Source organism: Rhinatrema bivittatum, chromosome 11 (assembly GCF_901001135.1).
Source record: "Rhinatrema bivittatum chromosome 11, aRhiBiv1.1, whole genome shotgun sequence".
Lineage (NCBI taxonomy): Eukaryota > Metazoa > Chordata > Amphibia > Gymnophiona > Rhinatrematidae > Rhinatrema > Rhinatrema bivittatum.
In genome coordinates, this window is record NC_042625.1 from 7,200,005 (window position 1) to 7,216,256 (window position 16,252).

General features: G+C 45.8%; 1 protein-coding gene across 4 annotated transcripts in view; it reads right to left on the bottom strand.

Moving 5' to 3' along the window:
• Positions 1–16,252, bottom strand: part of SMTN (smoothelin) — a 235,359-nt gene that overhangs the window by 82,756 nt on the left and 136,351 nt on the right. For 2 of the 4 annotated variants that reach the window (XM_029619021.1, XM_029619022.1), the window contains exons 8-10: positions 15,678–15,732; positions 5,715–5,846; positions 61–939 (exon numbers count right to left, since the gene is read on the bottom strand). In XM_029619021.1, the coding sequence (XP_029474881.1) occupies positions 61–939; positions 5,715–5,846; positions 15,678–15,732 (1,066 nt within the window). The remainder of the gene's footprint in view (positions 1–60; positions 940–5,714; positions 5,847–15,677; positions 15,733–16,252) is intronic. The other 2 variants (XM_029619023.1, XM_029619024.1) reach the window with 2 other exon arrangements.

Below are 16,252 nucleotides of genomic sequence, written 5' to 3' on the forward strand. Positions count from 1 at the left end.
GTTCCAGGAGGAGAAACATTTAACCCTCCCTTTGCAATAGCATTGTGAATGAGGACTCACCTGCTCTCTGACTGCTTGGTGTGCCAATGATTCTGCTGCTGCTGCTGGGCTGGTTTCGTCCATCTTTAATCTCAATGGTGAAGACTGTTTTCATGTCTTCTTGATTCGGATTCTCCCTTGGGTTTTTCTCACTGGTTCTGGTTGCACTGTCCTCCCCTGACCCTGCGTTGATGGATTCCCGGCATTCAGAGGGGTCGCAGCGCAGAGAGCCAGAGGGCTGGGTGCTGGGCTCCTCTGGTGCTTTACAGCTTCTCTCACTGTTTTCAATGTGCCTCCTCTGTGATGTCAGCGGATTGCTCTCCAATTGGCTGACATGGCTCCTCCCACTGAAACCATCCTCCTGTTTATCGGCGCCCTCATGATGGACTTTGGTAATCTTAGCAATTTGCTCCTGGGAGGAGTATTTCGGTTCTCCAGTGCTGAGACTATGGTGAGAGTCTGGAGTGGAAGACCCAGCTTGGAAGCTCCTCACATCGTCTTTTGAGGCACCATCAGTTTGGTGTAGAAATGATCCCTGGCCTACCTTTGCTCCTCGCTGAATAGAATTTCCCAGCACCCCTCGTGCGAGTCCTCCTTTTGCAGCACTTGCGTTGCTTTCCTGTCTTTTCTGAATGAAGTTTTCAGAAGTCTGTGCACTTCTCTGAGAAGTCGGGGCTGCCAAGCTTTTGGCCGCAGGGCTGGATGAAAGCAGAAGCTGCTGTTGCTGCTGCAGAATGCGAGCACCTCTCCCTCCATTCTCTGCTTTCTGGTTCGAGAAGCCGGTCCCAAACTTAACGTTTGTGCTTGGAGACTCCTCCGTGAATTTCTTAACTCGATCACGGACAGAGCTGGCTCTCTGGAACGGAGGGAGAGTCACTTGATCGTTGGTACTGTAAGCAACTACAGAAAAAAAGAAAGATGGGGAGGAGGGGGGGAGTGTGAAAGGGTGAGAGAAAGTTCAGAAATGGCTCTTTCCACTTAACTCTTTCCCAGGCTGCGTCCCTGTCAAGCGGTTTTCCCTGTTATTTACACCTCAGCTGATGGTGCTGGCATTTTGCCTAGAGAGGGGGGCTGCTCATTCCATATTTTTGTATAAATTTCCCACTCGTTGGCTTCAGAGGGAGAGCTAATGGGCCCTAAGTGCTTCAAACCAACAAGTTGCTCATTCACATTGTGAATTAATTTAAAACCGTTGTATACAATTCCTACAACCCAGCAGCAAACTCAGCCCTGAAAATCTTCATTCACATGCAATCTTAAAAACGGAGAGCTGAAGCAGTGGTTCTAGATAATTACGCTCTCCTCCCCTCCTCTGGGGTTTGAAGACTTCATTTCTAAAGAGATCTTTGCATGTAAAGGTTTAGAAACGTCTTCCTGCTCAGTCATCTGATAAACCTGCACGCTGCCCCGTGGCAGGCCTTCTGCTACCCCCGACTGGGAGCTGTACGAAAAAGGTTTGGCAATGCATGGCTTAATTAAAGCGGTGGCAACAAATGGGACAGAATTGCAGTCTGATTTCTTCACAGGAACCATAATAAAGGAAACAGCCTCGAGAGCCAGGCTTATTATTTTCGGGGAAATTGTCAGCCTTTGTTCTTCCCCCTCTACAATTGTCCCTTAAACTTCTGCAATTTCAGGAAATGAAAATTGGTTCTTACCTAATTTTCGTTCCTGTAATACCACAGATCAGTCCAGAAAAGTGGGTTGTGTATCCCTACCAGCAGGTGGAGTCAGAGAGCAAAGTACTTTGGGCACTGCCATATATAGAAGAGTGCCAACTGCCGTCCCTCAGTATTGACCTGTACCCAAGCCCATGCAAACAGAACTAAGGAACACATGCAAATAGAACTAAGGAACAAAGGGTAGAAACCAATTAAAACTAACTACCATTTTGCCCCATGAACACATAAACTGAACAAACTTCAAAGAACTGCTCCATCAAATTTATCTGCAAAAGGAGCATCGTGAAAAAAGAAAGAAACCTAGCAAAGTCTAGCAAGACAGTCTTTCGGTAACTGAAAGAAAAGGGGTGGGCCTCTGGACTGATCTGTGGTATTACAGGAACAAAAATTAGCAGGTAAGAACCAATTTTCATTTCCTGAACATACCCAGATCAGTCCAGAGCAGTGGGATGTACCCTACACTGGGCGGGAACCTGAAAGACCCACACGCAGGACACTCATCGAAGGACGATTCATCAGAAGCCGTAACGTCCAATCAATAATGCTTAGTGAAAGTGTGAAGCAAGGACCACACAGCCACCCTACAGATTTCCTGAGGTGACAGCAACTGACATTCTGCCCAGGAAGTAGCCTGGGCCCTGGTAGAATGAGCTCTGAGACCCAAAGACACTTGGCGTCTGCGGGCTATGTATGACGAACAAATGGCCTCTTTAATCCAACAAGAGATGGATGCCTTAGAAGCTTTTGTCCCCCTTCTTAGGACCACCAAATAGAATGAACAAATGATCGGAACATCGAAAATCATTGGTAACTTCCAGGTACCTCAATAAAATGCGTGGTACATCCAAAAGATGAAGATCCCTGCCCTGAGAGAACTCCCGAGACCACTGAGGAAACCCCGGAAGCTCCACAGTCTGATTGACGTGAAAGGACGATACCACCTTAGGAACGAAGGACGGAACTGTGCGCAATGACACCCTATCGTCATAGATCTGAAGAAAGGGGTCATAACACGACAATGCCTGTAACTCTGAAATCCGACGTGCCAAGCAAATGGCCACTAAAAAGACCGTTTTCAGCGTCAGATCCTTCAGCGAAGCTCTTCGGATAGGCTCGAAAGGAGGACCACAAAGTACAAGAAGCACTAGGTTCAAACTCCAATCAGGACACACAGAACGAACGGGAGGCCGCAAATGTTTAACACCCTTGAGAAACCGAGCAATATCTGGGTGCACGGCCAGCAAACAGCCGTTAAACTTTCCAATCAAAGCACCCAGAGCCGCCACCTGAACACGAAGGGAATTAAACGCTAAACCCTTAGCGAGCCCCTTTTGTAGAAACTCCAGGACCTGAGGGACGTCCACAGCTAAGGGATCGCAAAAACGCTGATGGCACCATGATTCAAACAGTTTCCAGGTTCTAACATAGGCTATAGAGGTGGCTGGGCGTCTCGCTTGCAATAACCTGTTCGGAATAACCCTTCTGCTTAGGACCAGAAGGCGCAGAATATCTGTCGGATCGAAAACGGTGAAAATCCCGAAAGCGAGACTGAGGGGGAAAAACCTTCTTAGATGATCTCCTATCTTCTGGTAACTTATTGCCCTTGGATTCCCCGAGCAGCTTAAGCAGCTGATCAAGATCTTCCCCGAACAGAAGCTTGCCTTTAAAGGGTAGATTACAAAGTTGAGACTTTGAGGACAAATCCAACACCCAATTCCTCAGCCACAGGAGTCGCTGTGCCGCTACCACGGATACCATACTCCGAGCAGAGGTCCACACCAGATCGTAAAGCGCATCAGCAACATATGCGACACCCGCTTCCAACCGGGCGGACTGCAACACACCAGCCCCACCTGACCCAGAACTGGAAGCAGTCTCCTAAAACCATGCAGAGGCACGCCTTCTGCATAAGGCTAGTGCAAACTGCCGCTCTAAGGCCCAAAGCAGCCACTTCGAAAACACGCTTTAACTGGATCTCCAGTTTGCAGTCCTGCATATCCTTTAAAGCGGCAGCTCCAGCTACCGGGATAGTGGTTTTCTTAGTGACCGCCAAAACAGCCGCATCCACTTTCGGAATCTTCAGAAGATCTCAAACATCAGGCGACAGGGGATAAAGCTATGCCATAGCCCTGCCCACCTTCAGCCTGGAATCTGGAGCGTCCCACTCACAGGTTACCAGTTTGCGGACCTTCTTAGGCAATGGGAAGGAAGATGTGGGACCTCGAATTCCATCGAGGACTGGATTAACACCTTCATTATCGGATTCTTCCCGAGAAACCTTCAGGCCCAAAACATCCAAAACCTGAGGAATAAGGGGCCGCAGTTCTTCCCGTTTTAAAAAGGCGAACCACGCTGGGATCATCTCCCTCAGCAGGCGGGATATCATCACCATCCAGGTCGTCCATATCAACGTCGCCCGTATCAGGAATTAGATCTGGATCTGCACCCATGTAGCATCTGGGGCTAAAGGTGACCTTGACCCCAGAACTGGATCCTGTGACCCTCGGGGGATGTCATTCCTCGGACGAGGCTGATCCACAGGTCACTGCAGAGGTTCTGTCCGGTCAAGAGACTGTCCGGGTCTTCTAAGCGCCAAATGCTTCCTGGCCAGGAAGGCTTGGTGCATCAGAAGAATGAATTCTGGGGGAAAATCCTCCGGGACCCCATTCCCCTGCAGGGAATCGTCTGGAGGCGAATTGCCAGCCCCCAAATCAAGCTCCTGTCCCACAGGGACTAAAACAGGAGGAGAATCCTCCTCATGCGATTCTCGGTGCGATGAACCCCCTCTCCCCCCCTCTGGAGGAGAGGGCAGATGGTCCCGACGAGCCTTCCATCCCGGAGGAGCAGGCGGAACAAAGATTAGCCGAATCGAGCGCCTGACCGCACGCCCCACATGCGCAGCAGGCCGCCGATTTAGTGCGGGGGGCCCATGGAAAAAACCACGCAGCCACGCAGCGGAAGTTCAAGAAGAAATGGCCATTGCCGTGAAAAAAGCGCGCGCCGCCGGAGACGCGAGAAAATCAAGCCAGCAGGCCTAATTAAAAACAGCTGAGCCTGCAAACGCGACGAAACGCGCCGGCAAACGGGCCTTGTCGTACAGCTTACCCTCTTCCCTCAGAGGCAACCCGGAGCCCCGGGAGCTGAGGGGAAACGCCGACCAACTCCCTGAACAGCCACTGAGGCCCTCCCTGCCCCAACTCCTTACCTTCAGAAAAAGAAATGCAGCCTCTAGACTTTTTTTTTTTTTTTTTAAACTTTATGGAGCCTCATGCAGGGAAAGTCGAGGGAGTAGATGAAGTGGCTTCGGTGGGGAAAAAAAAAAAGCTAGGAGCCCCCGGCCTTCACCTACCAAGCCCCAGCGGCCGAAACCTAGGCAGGAGTGTCCAACCCCCCCGGATGCCCGGCTTCCACTGAAGGATGGCCCACAAAGGTGCCTAACATTTCAGGAAGCGCTGTCAGAAAAAGAAAAAAAAATCACCATCTAACAAAAAACAAAACACACTGATTAAAAACTAACTCTGACTGCAGGAGTGCATCTCTACCACCTGCTGGGGTCAGAGAAATACTGAGGGACTGCAGTTGGCACTCTTCTATATATGGCAGTGCCCAAAGTTCTTTGCTCTCTGACTCCACCTGCTGGTAGGGATACACAACCCACTTCTCTGGACTGATCTGGGCATGTTCAGGAAATTCAATAAGTTTGAGGTGGAGGAACCTACAGAGTTAGGAGTGGGAAGCAACTGCAACACTGGTGCAGGTTTGGGGATACAACCACAGAATTACTATAATGTTTGGGCTGCAATTGTCTAGATATCAATATCAAATGGTATACCTCAAATTTTAGGGTGTCAATGTGGCCATGGTCCAGATTCTAGGATGCGGTGTGCAGTATAACTAAATGAACAGCGATATTAAGTCATTGAAAGAAACCTTAGAAAGCTGGAGATAGTGATAATTACAGAGTGGCTGATGGATTAATGAAAGTAATATTACCATTTGGCTTCCTGGGAGTGTGAGAGCCGGGCAGAGAAGGCAGCAGAGATGAAGGCGTATGAATGCAGTGCCTTCCAGCAAGGTGGGTGGCGTGGCAAAAGCTGGTTGTCCTTCGTATATTGCAGGTGATCTCTGCCAACCAAAGCATTAAAGAAGCAGAGAGTGATGCCAGCGGTGAGGCTTTCAAGACATGCAAGCAGCAGGAAAAACAGGCTCAAGTATTGCTTTCACATGTAAAAGGCAAATATTTTATAGCAACCAGACTTGTGCTGAAGGTAAATGCAGTCTTATACCTTAGAGAAAAAACATGCAGGGACCTCTGTCAGCCATCCAGGTGATGTGAGGGGTGGCATGGGTTAATTAAGGCCTGCTTGGCATGTTAGGGCACTGGCACACAAGCTAAAAGTAAATAAACCCACACGCATGTGCCATCACAGGATACAAAGAATACCAACCAACCCAAACAAGACTGGAAAGCTTTTTGGTTTAATTACCTCATCAAAATGTCATTTTGTACTCTAAATTGCTCTGGATCTCACACGTCCTCTAGTCCAGTCCTACCTTCTCTGCTGTGCAACATGCTCATGCAGAAATATGTAACCCAATCCATCATAGTAGGCTCCCTTGGACTAGCTATGTGAGGGCTCAGCTAGAAGGATCCAGAGAAAATCAGAGTCCAGGTTTAGCCTTCTCTTTAAACCTGCTTGGGAATTGCAGGTCCCCTTGGAGTTTCCCTTTGAAAATCTAGGTCGACCAAGCCCGTGGATTAAAAAAGACCAGTGAGACGGAGTCTGCTTTGCTGCAAATACAAAGCCTGCACAGGGATTTCCTGCCCTGAGGGATGTATGCTGCAAGACCACACACATCTACAGTTTCTGCATTGACTGTGGATGGTTAGAAAAAATAAATAAATAAATTCAGCAGGCAAGTGAGGAAGAGGGAAAGGAGATGAAGAAAAGATGGAGATGGTAGAACAGATGGCTTGAAAAAAAACTCGGAAGACTGGTCAAAGTAGTGAAAGCAAGAATATTGTAAAATTTAGTATCTGGATCTCAAAACCCCAGAGAAAGTGGAAGGTGGAGGCCCCTGTGAAAAGACATTAGAATAACGCCAGACGATCCTAGAAGAGGAAAGTCCTTCTGTTGGGAGATTCCATTGTCAGAAGAATACATTTGAAGGCAGGAATGAAGGAGGACGTTAAGTGCCTACTGAGTTTCACACGGGCCAATACAGTACAGTGCGCTCCGGCGGAGCACACTGTTACCCCGCGATTGGACGCGCGTTTTGGACGCACTAGCTTTACTCCTTATTCAGTAAGCGGTAATAGCGCATCCAAAATGTGCGTCCAACCCCCCCGAACCTAATAGCGCCCGCAACATGCAAATGCATGTTGATGGCCCTATTAGTTATTCCCGCGCGATACAGAAAGTAAAATGTGCAGCAAAGCCGCACATTTTACTTTCAGAAATTAGCGCCTACCCAAAGGTAGGTGCTAATTTCTGACTTAATATCATGACTTAATATCATGACAATATTAAGTCAGAGGTCCCGAAAGTTAAAAAAAAGTAAAAAAAAAAAATTAATAATTTAGAAATAGGCCCGCGGCTCGCAAACCGGACGCTCAATTTTGCCGGCGTCCGGTTTCCGAACCCGTGGCTGTCAGCAGGCTCGAGAACAGACGCCAACAAAATTGAGCGTCGGCTGTCAAACCCGCTGACAGCTGCCGCTCCTGTCAAAAAAAGAGGCGCTAGGGACGCACTAGTGTCCCTAGCGCCTCTTTTTACCGCCGGCCCTAATTAAAATAAATTAAAATACTGAATTGCGCGCACAGGAGAGTGGCCTGTGCGCGCGCTGGAAGAGCGGGCGTTTGCCCGCTCTCCCGCGTTTTTACTGTATCAGCCCGACAGTTAGAAGGAACACAAAGCATCTCCTTCAGATTGCTAGAGCTAAAGGGAGAAAGATCTTGAGAGATCAAAAGCCTTGGCTAGGAACAAAATCAGTGTGCAATACAAAAGGAGCTCAGAAAACCTGGAATGGGTCTTAAGCACAGATGAGTGATCTTTTCTGAGGTATTCTCTGAATGCCAAGGGGAGATAGCCTGGACTGCACCAGGAACTTCAATGCAAGACTAAAGAGTGGGTGAATGGGAATTTGGAGGAATAAACGTTTCTATAGTCTGCATCGGGCAGAGAGGGTGAACAGATCAGATTCTTCATTGGCAAGAGATTAAACTAGGTGAAGGAGGTGGTGGATGGAAGCTGGCTGCCTCCCTCAACACATAAATGAGGAAAATTGTGAAAAGCACCTGAAAGAATGATAAATGAGGATCAAGAGAGCACAGAGCAATATTTGGAAGGCTCTGTGCAGAAATGCTCAGTCTAGGTAATGAAATGCCAGGCCTGGAGCTCTGATGCAGGGCCGCTGCTAGCTTTTTTGCTGCCCTGTGTGAACAATTACTGTGCTGTCCCCCCCCCCTTCCGCCTCTGCATCATTCAGTCTCTGTCCCACGTACATAAAAAAAAAAACAGCAGCTCTCTCCAGCAAGCCATTTTTTTTTAAATTGGACACCCCCCTCCAAACATAACCCCTGGTCAAGGGAAGGTTATTAGGGACCTAAGCAAACCTTACAGCCTAGCACACCCACAGTTCAATTATACATGAAAAAATATTCAAGAGCACAGTCTTCTGAGGCAAAGCTATCACTTACAACATGCAGATTATATTTACATGCACTGCTATGGTGCCAACTGGAAAACTCTGCACAAGCCCCTTGGAACTCCTATGGATTTACAGTTTTTGTAATGTGTGCTGGGTGTGGGCTTGGCTCTCAAAAAGCCAGGAATAAACAGAATTACCATTACAATATGGGAAACCTCCCATACCTAAACAACCCTAACTGCCAGCACTCAAACAGTAACAACCTTACCTACTAAACATATTACACCAGGCCCTAGAACACCAATACATTTCCTATTAGGAAAACAGAACAAATCAGACTGCTATAGATCACTACAGATAAAATACCTCACCTCAGTCATACATGGAGAACACAGACAGACCCTGACCAAATACAGAATAAAGAGACCAGAGAGTATAAACTGAACTGGAACCCACAACAAGCCAACCTCTATATGCAGAGCAACAATGGAAAACCAGAAACATTACCATCTTCATAAAACACTAAATAATAAAATCAAGAAATCAATCATAATAGTAAAATCATAGTCCTAAAAAGAATAAATATTTCAAACCAATGAAATAGAATATCCAAAATGTCCCAAGCACCAATAAAATATTTCAAAACACCTGATGAATAAAAAAAAATCCAATATTAAAATATGTTCTAATATTTCCCCCAAAAAACAAAATATTTCAAAACAGTAGAAACATCAAAGTACACCCAATAATTAAACTAAGGATCAAAAAAATCTTCTGCTCTCCATACCTGGGATCTTTTGAATTTCCAGTCACCCTGAGATTGCCATGGATTGGAGGAGGCAGGGCCACACAAACTTTATCTTCACATACACACACAAACACACACACGTATTTATTCTCTCACACACTCCATGTCTTATAAACATGCCTATGCTCTCATACACACTTGCTCTCTCTCTCTCACAGACACATTATGTGTGTGAGAACATGCCTGTCAGAACATATGTGACACACAGGCTCTCACAGGCACGCACACATGCACACAGGTTCTCACACATACAGACACATGAACACAAGCTCTGACACAGGCACACACACACACAAGCTCTGACAGACACATGCACACAGGTTCTCACACAGACACATGGCTTCCTTTCTCCAGGCCATGGTGGTATGGCCTCCTTTTCACTTTGTGCCATGGTGGGGTGAGCTCCACCACAGCCCCGTCAGCCTTCTCCCTTTTCGGGCCATGATGGGATGAGCTCCACCATGGCCCTGTGGGCTATTCTTTCCTTCGGCCACACCGGCCTGTCTGTGAAGGAGGGGGAGGGAGGGCAGGAGCCAGAAAGCTCTGAGAGCATGCGTGCAACTAAAAGAGGAACTGCAGCGGCCTTTCCTCATTTTTGGGTTAAACTCCGCCAGTGGTCCACCTCTCCGCGAACTTTTCTTGTTTTTGGCTGCCAGCAAGTTGAACTCCGCTGGCGGCCCCATGGCCTCTCCTGCTGATGCCACCACCCCCCCCTCCCCCAGGTGTGCTGCCCTATGCAAATGCATGATGTGCACACCCTGTCGCACCAGGCCTGCTCTGACGTCAGAGGCAAATTTAGATATTGTTGTCATAACAGATGTAACTCGACCCAGGGTCAGCCCTGGAGTTTAGGATGGGAACCTGAGAAATGGGAAGTTAATGGAAATACTACTATACAAAACAGAGTAATTTTAATCCAGAAAATTACACAATTCAAGGTTCTATCAAAAAGAGGTGGTGTCAAACATATTTGAGAAAATTCAGAGAACATAAGAACATAAGAAATTGCCATGCTGGGTCAGACCAAGGGTCCATCCAGCCCAGCATCCTGTATCCAACAGAGGCCAAACCAGGCCATAAGAACCTGGCAATTACCCAAACACTAAGAAGATCCCATGCTACTGATGCAATTAATAGCAGTGGCTATTCCCTAAGTAAACTTGATTAATAGCAGTTAATGGACTTCTCCTCCAAGAACTTATCCAATCCTTTTTTTAACCCAACTACATTAACTGCACTAACCGCATCCTCTGGCAACAAATTCCAGAGCTTAATTGTGCGTTGAGTGAAAAATAATTTTTTTCCAATTAGTCTTAAATGTGCCACATGCTAACTTCATGGAGTGCCCCCTAGTCCTTCTAGGGGGTGAGTGCTGGATCTGGTATACTTTGATTTCATAAGCCTTTTGATACTGTCCTATAAGGAAGGTTCATAAATAAGCTGAGCAGTCTACGTATGGGTCCTAAGGGGATACATTTGGGTTAGAAACTGGTTAAGTGATGGATAACAGAGGACAGTGGTAAATGCAGTTCACTCCATTCAGGAATTTCCTTCAGTATTTTCATAAGCGAGATTGCAGAAGGACTAGCTGAAAAGGTATAGGTTCTGGCATGTGATACTAAGACCAGTTGGAGCAGAAAAGTGAAGCAATGATCTAAACAAGCTTAAGTAGTGGCCAGGAATTTACATTTTTTTGTCTTAAAGTCCTAGAAGTCAATATTCAAACATGTTCAGTGCTATTTAGCTGCATACGTATAACTTATGTGGCTAAGTGGTAGGTCACCGAATATGCTCCTATGTTCCACAGTGCCACTTAGCCGCATAAGTCACTTAGCTGCAAAAGTCACTTATGCAGCTAACTTTTTAGCTGCATGTTGTGGGCGGACAGTGGGTGGATCAGGCTGGAGAGATAACTTATGCAGCTAAGAGGCGATATTCAGTCTTAGCTGCATAAGTTAACCAGCTAGGTTAGACTGCCATAGAGCAGGTCTAACTTAACCAGTTATAACTTATGCGACTATATGAGAATATATATGCGTATATTCAGCGACATAGCCATGTCATTTAAGTTTATATCCTGCCAAGTTACTTAAATGGCCAGCTTTAAATATTTACCTCTTAGTTGCCAAAATCATGCATTTGGGGGTGCAGGAATCCAAGGCTGCAAGCAATGATTCAAAGAATCAGCTAGCTACTAGAAATGATAAAACCTGATGTGCAGGAGCAGGAGAGAGACCATGGGGTGATAGTGTCTAACGATCTGAAGTCAGCGAAACAATGTGACAAGGTGATAGCTAAAGCCAGAAGAATGTTGGGCTGCATAGAGAGAGGAATATCTAGTAAGAGAAAGGAAGTGATGATCCCCTTGTACAGGGCCTTGGTGAGGCCTCACCTGGAGTACTGTGTTCAGTTCTGGAGACCGTATCTCCGAAGGGACAGAAACAGGTTCGAGGCGGTCCAGAGAAGGGTGACCAAAAAGGTGGATGGTCTTCAAATGACTTATGAGGAGAGACTGAAGAATCTAAATATGTACACCCTGGAGGAAAGGAGTAGCAGAGGAGATATGATACAGACTTTCAGATATTTGAAAGGTTTTAATGATTCATGGTCAACATCAAACCTTTTACAATGGAAAAAAATCAATAGAACTAGGGGTCACGATTTGAAGCTCCAGGGAGGAAGACTCAGAACCAATGTCATGAATTATTTCTTCATGGAGAGGCTGGTGGATGCCTGGAATGCCCTTCCGGAGGAAGTGGTGAAGACTAAAACTGTGAAAGATTTCAAAGCGGCATGGGATAAAGGCTAGAGGATGGGAATGAAGAGTAGAGCCATGCGGGTGGCTTGCTGGAATCTTTACTACCTGGTGATTACTACCCTTACTCAAAAAAAATCCCTTGCACAGTTAATGCAACCCCAACATTGCTCTCTGCGTCAACGGCAAAGGGAAATGTGGAAAAGAGGATTTGCATTCAGATAACAACCAAAAAGGACTGAACTTAAATGTTAATTGTTATTTGTTATAATGTAAGCCGCCCACGTGGCGACAGTTTTTTACTTCACTGTACACCGGTGTGATATGTATTTTATACAGGAACGTCGGTTTATAAAAACTAAAAATAAATAAATAAATAAATAAATAACTTCACAATCTGGGTAAATAAATAAACGTGGGGGTAGCTTGCTTATTACAGCATTTACTACCCTAAACCAATTAAGCCTGATACATCACTTGAATGCATACTCAGAGTTGCTCTCTGCTTCTACGGCAGGGGGAAAAAAGTAGAAAACAGGATTTACATTCAGTCAACAACCAATAAGGACTGAACTTCACAATCTGGGTAAACAATCGTGGGGGTAGCTGCTTATTACGGCGGTTATACCCTAAACCAATTAAGCCTGATACATCACTTTGAAAGCATATACAGCGTTGCTATCTGCTTCAACGGTAGGGGGAAGTGAGGAAAACAGGAGTTGCATTCAGACATCATCCAACAAGGCATCGATCTGTGCAGTCTGGGTGAACAAGCATCGGGGTAGCTTGCTTAATGCGGCGGTTACAACCCTTAACCATAAACCTTATGCTCACCTTTGATGCAATTCCAACATTACTCTCTGCATCAATGACAGGAGATGACAGGAAATTTGAATCAAACAGTTACCAGCTAGAGCCCTGAAGTTGGTGATTGGTGAAACAGATAAGTATGGGAAAATAAGAGTTGAAGCTTGCTAGGCAGACTAGATGGGCCGATTGGTCTTTTTCTGCCGTCATTTCTATGTTTCTATGTTATGTTTCTGATACTCTCTTGGTTGCCAAATAGTGCAACAAGGCAGATGAAAGAGTCAGAGATATGCTAGGGTGCATAGAGGGATATTACTAGCAGGAAAAAAAAACCAAAAACGTGATCATGCTTCTGTACAAGTCACTGGTGAAACCCTGATGAGAATATAGTTTCCAATCCTGGAGGGTTCACCTCTGCAAGAATACAGAGTAGAGGGATTCCAGAGAGCCATCAAAATGGTGAAGAACCTGTATCCCAAAGAGGAGAGGAGAAAAGAACCTAAGCATATCTATACTAGAAGAGAGGAAGGCAGGGGGATATGACTTCCTCCCAGTGGAAGTGGTGGAGACAAACAATATTAGAATTCAAGAAAGCATGAGATTTATACAGGGGATCTCTAAGAAAGTGATGAGAATTATAAAGCTAAATTAATTGTCGGAGGGGAAGGCAGGATGGGCCATTCATGTTTCTAGGACAGAAATAGCCAGATAAGATATAAATAACGCACAAGAGGCAGGCATTTTTAAGTGGAAATGAAGTTCCACAAGGGGCCATGGTATGAGCCTGGAAACATTTCTTCAAAGCAAAGGAGATGGATGTATGGACCAGTCTCCCAGTAAACAGCACTAGATTTCAAAAAGCATGAGCACAGATTAGAAAATGCAAAACTGGAAATCAGGTGGGGTCTGCAATATTGAAAAACAAACAGATTCTGCAGTCATTCTCTTTCTATTTACAATAAAATAGAAAAGTTGAAAGGCAAGTGGTTATAATATGATGATAAAAAGATGAAGATATAGAGGAAACATTAGGAAATACTGCTTAAATGAGGAAGGAGTGAATGCCTTGGTCAGCCTCCCAAAAACAAAAAAATTGCCAAACAGTGAGTAGACTCAACAAAATGCACAAAATAAACTCACATGAATATTTAAACAAACAAAAAATGATTCTATTTTTTTTCATTTCCAAGCAGACAAAACACCTGCTTAGGTGGTGGTAACCAAATCAGTGAGAGAAAGCAAACATAAGGGAGGGAGATGACTGCAGACCAAGTAGAGCCTGCGGGGACACAGAAGGCAGGGCAAATGCACAGACTAGGTGGGCCAATAGGTCCTTCCTGGCAGCCTATGATGTTAAGTTTAAATGGCAAGTTGACCTACCACTGCCCATTTAAGTCCCAGCTCTTAAATAACTAAGCCTGGACTCTGGAGAAGAGCAGATTACTTGCTGATGCTAAAAGAAAGTTATACAGGAAGATGTACTGCTGACATCAGGACGGAGGCGGCACTGGAAATTTGTATTTCCTCAGTGACACAATACCAAACCCAGCAAAACTTTTAAGACAGCTCAGAACTCACAGACCTGTACCCCTGACCCCAGGCACAGACAGACAGCAGATCCGAGGAAAGCACAGAGTCAGGCTCTGTCCTGCTAGGTAAGGACTCACAGTCAGGAGATCCCACACACTATCCAAAGCATAGACCTGCACGCATACACACAGCCCCAGGGCCGGATTACATGCCAATAGCAAGCTAGCACCCTCCGTGGCCAGGGGCTGAGTCCCTTCTGGAGCGGTGCCCCTTTAAAGCACACACACACACACACACAGCAGATCAGAGGTAAGGATGGGGTAGGGCTCTTTTCTGCTGGGTAAGGACTCCTAGCCCTATGCTACTGCCAGTCACCTCCCTCCTGGAGTCTTACACTAGTGCAAGTTTTGCCAGGTTTCCTTTCAAAAAGATTTTACTCCCAACAAAACTCCCTTGTTTTGAAATACAATAAAAAAAAAACCTGCATTAGGTTTTTAAAGAAGACCAAGATAGGAAGTAAATAAGCAGGAGAAAGAGGAGATAAGATCCTGTATAAGAGTATTGAGATAAAGTGATACAGATCTCCTTTCCTTATTGGGGTAAAATATGTAGAAGCCTGCAGCTCCTGGCTGCTTGGGACCTTGGGAACGTTGTACAAACAGATTCTTCCCTTTCATGGCTCGGCAGTGGGAAACCACCCTACCAGCAGAAGGAAACATAAACTAACTGTCAGCGATTCCTAAACAGGTTGCTAGCAGCTTCCTCCCGTCTCCATGGAACTATGAGAGGGGGCCAGAGCCCGCTGCTATCAGGCTTCAGAGACAGATCACAAACCTGGCGCAGCAAGGTGCACGCCTCCTTCCCCCAATCCCCAGGGAAGCGTAAAACCCTTCAGACGGGGACATAAATCAGAAGAGAGCCTCATCCCACCACTTGCTTTTTTACTACTGACCATAAAAGAGCACATCTTCTTTCCGTTCTTATTTTATTGGGTTGTTCCTTAAATACTCGCAGGGCAGCTGTGCCAATGTGACAATCTGGTTCTGTTTGTTTTCATTTCTGCAAGGGTTGCACTAAGTGACAAGACCTCTGTGTGCCAAAGAAGTTATGCTCTGCCAATACAGATCTCCCAAATACGCTATCCACCTCTCCCCTTCCTTTCTGCCCTGCCACTGAAAACATGTCCAAAGTTGGAGACTCTGGAGGCAGAATGAGATCACTCCAACAGCAGCACCTGAGCACCGGGGAAGAGCGACGGCACTGCTGTAAGCAAGCTCCCATTGCTGAAGTTCAGGTTGGCAGTGACTGGGGCACTGCTGGGAGGAAGTTCACAATAGTATATTTGGCAGAAAGAAGCCAAGGAATTGTTGAAGGAGGGAAAAAAAAAAAAAAAGTCTGCTCATACCAGATCCTTTTTCATCCACGGATGGAGTCATCTGGTTCTCTGAGCACTTGCTGAACTAGGGGGGGGGAAAAAAAAAAAAAAAAAAGTGTCACACAGACTTTTCAGTAATCATCACCAAACAAGCTGGATTCAGTTCAAACCGTACAATGTTCGATGGTCAAAACTACTAGACCTCAGAGCCCATTAAAGCACCCACGTCTGCTGGCGCTCCACAAGTGGGCACCACTGCCCAGTATTAATAATACAGCTGGCAGACATTATAGGATGATGTGGCAGGCTGGCACATTGTCACAACAGCATCACTTGAGTAATATCTTCACTTGCTGGCACAAATTTGCCAAGGGGTTAGATGTCTCACAACAAAAGTAAAAGTTATGGCATCAAAGTAGCGCATGAATGCCATGCACAATACCTTAGGGAATCCCATTTAAATCCCATCTAAAGACCCACCTTTTTGAAGCTGCTTTTAAATCTTAGGCCCAATTGTCTGCTTTTAGCCTCATCAATTAATTTTCTTTTTTAACGATTATCTTGCTTTATGAAATGCCCAAAGTCTCTTGTCCTGTATTTTTGGC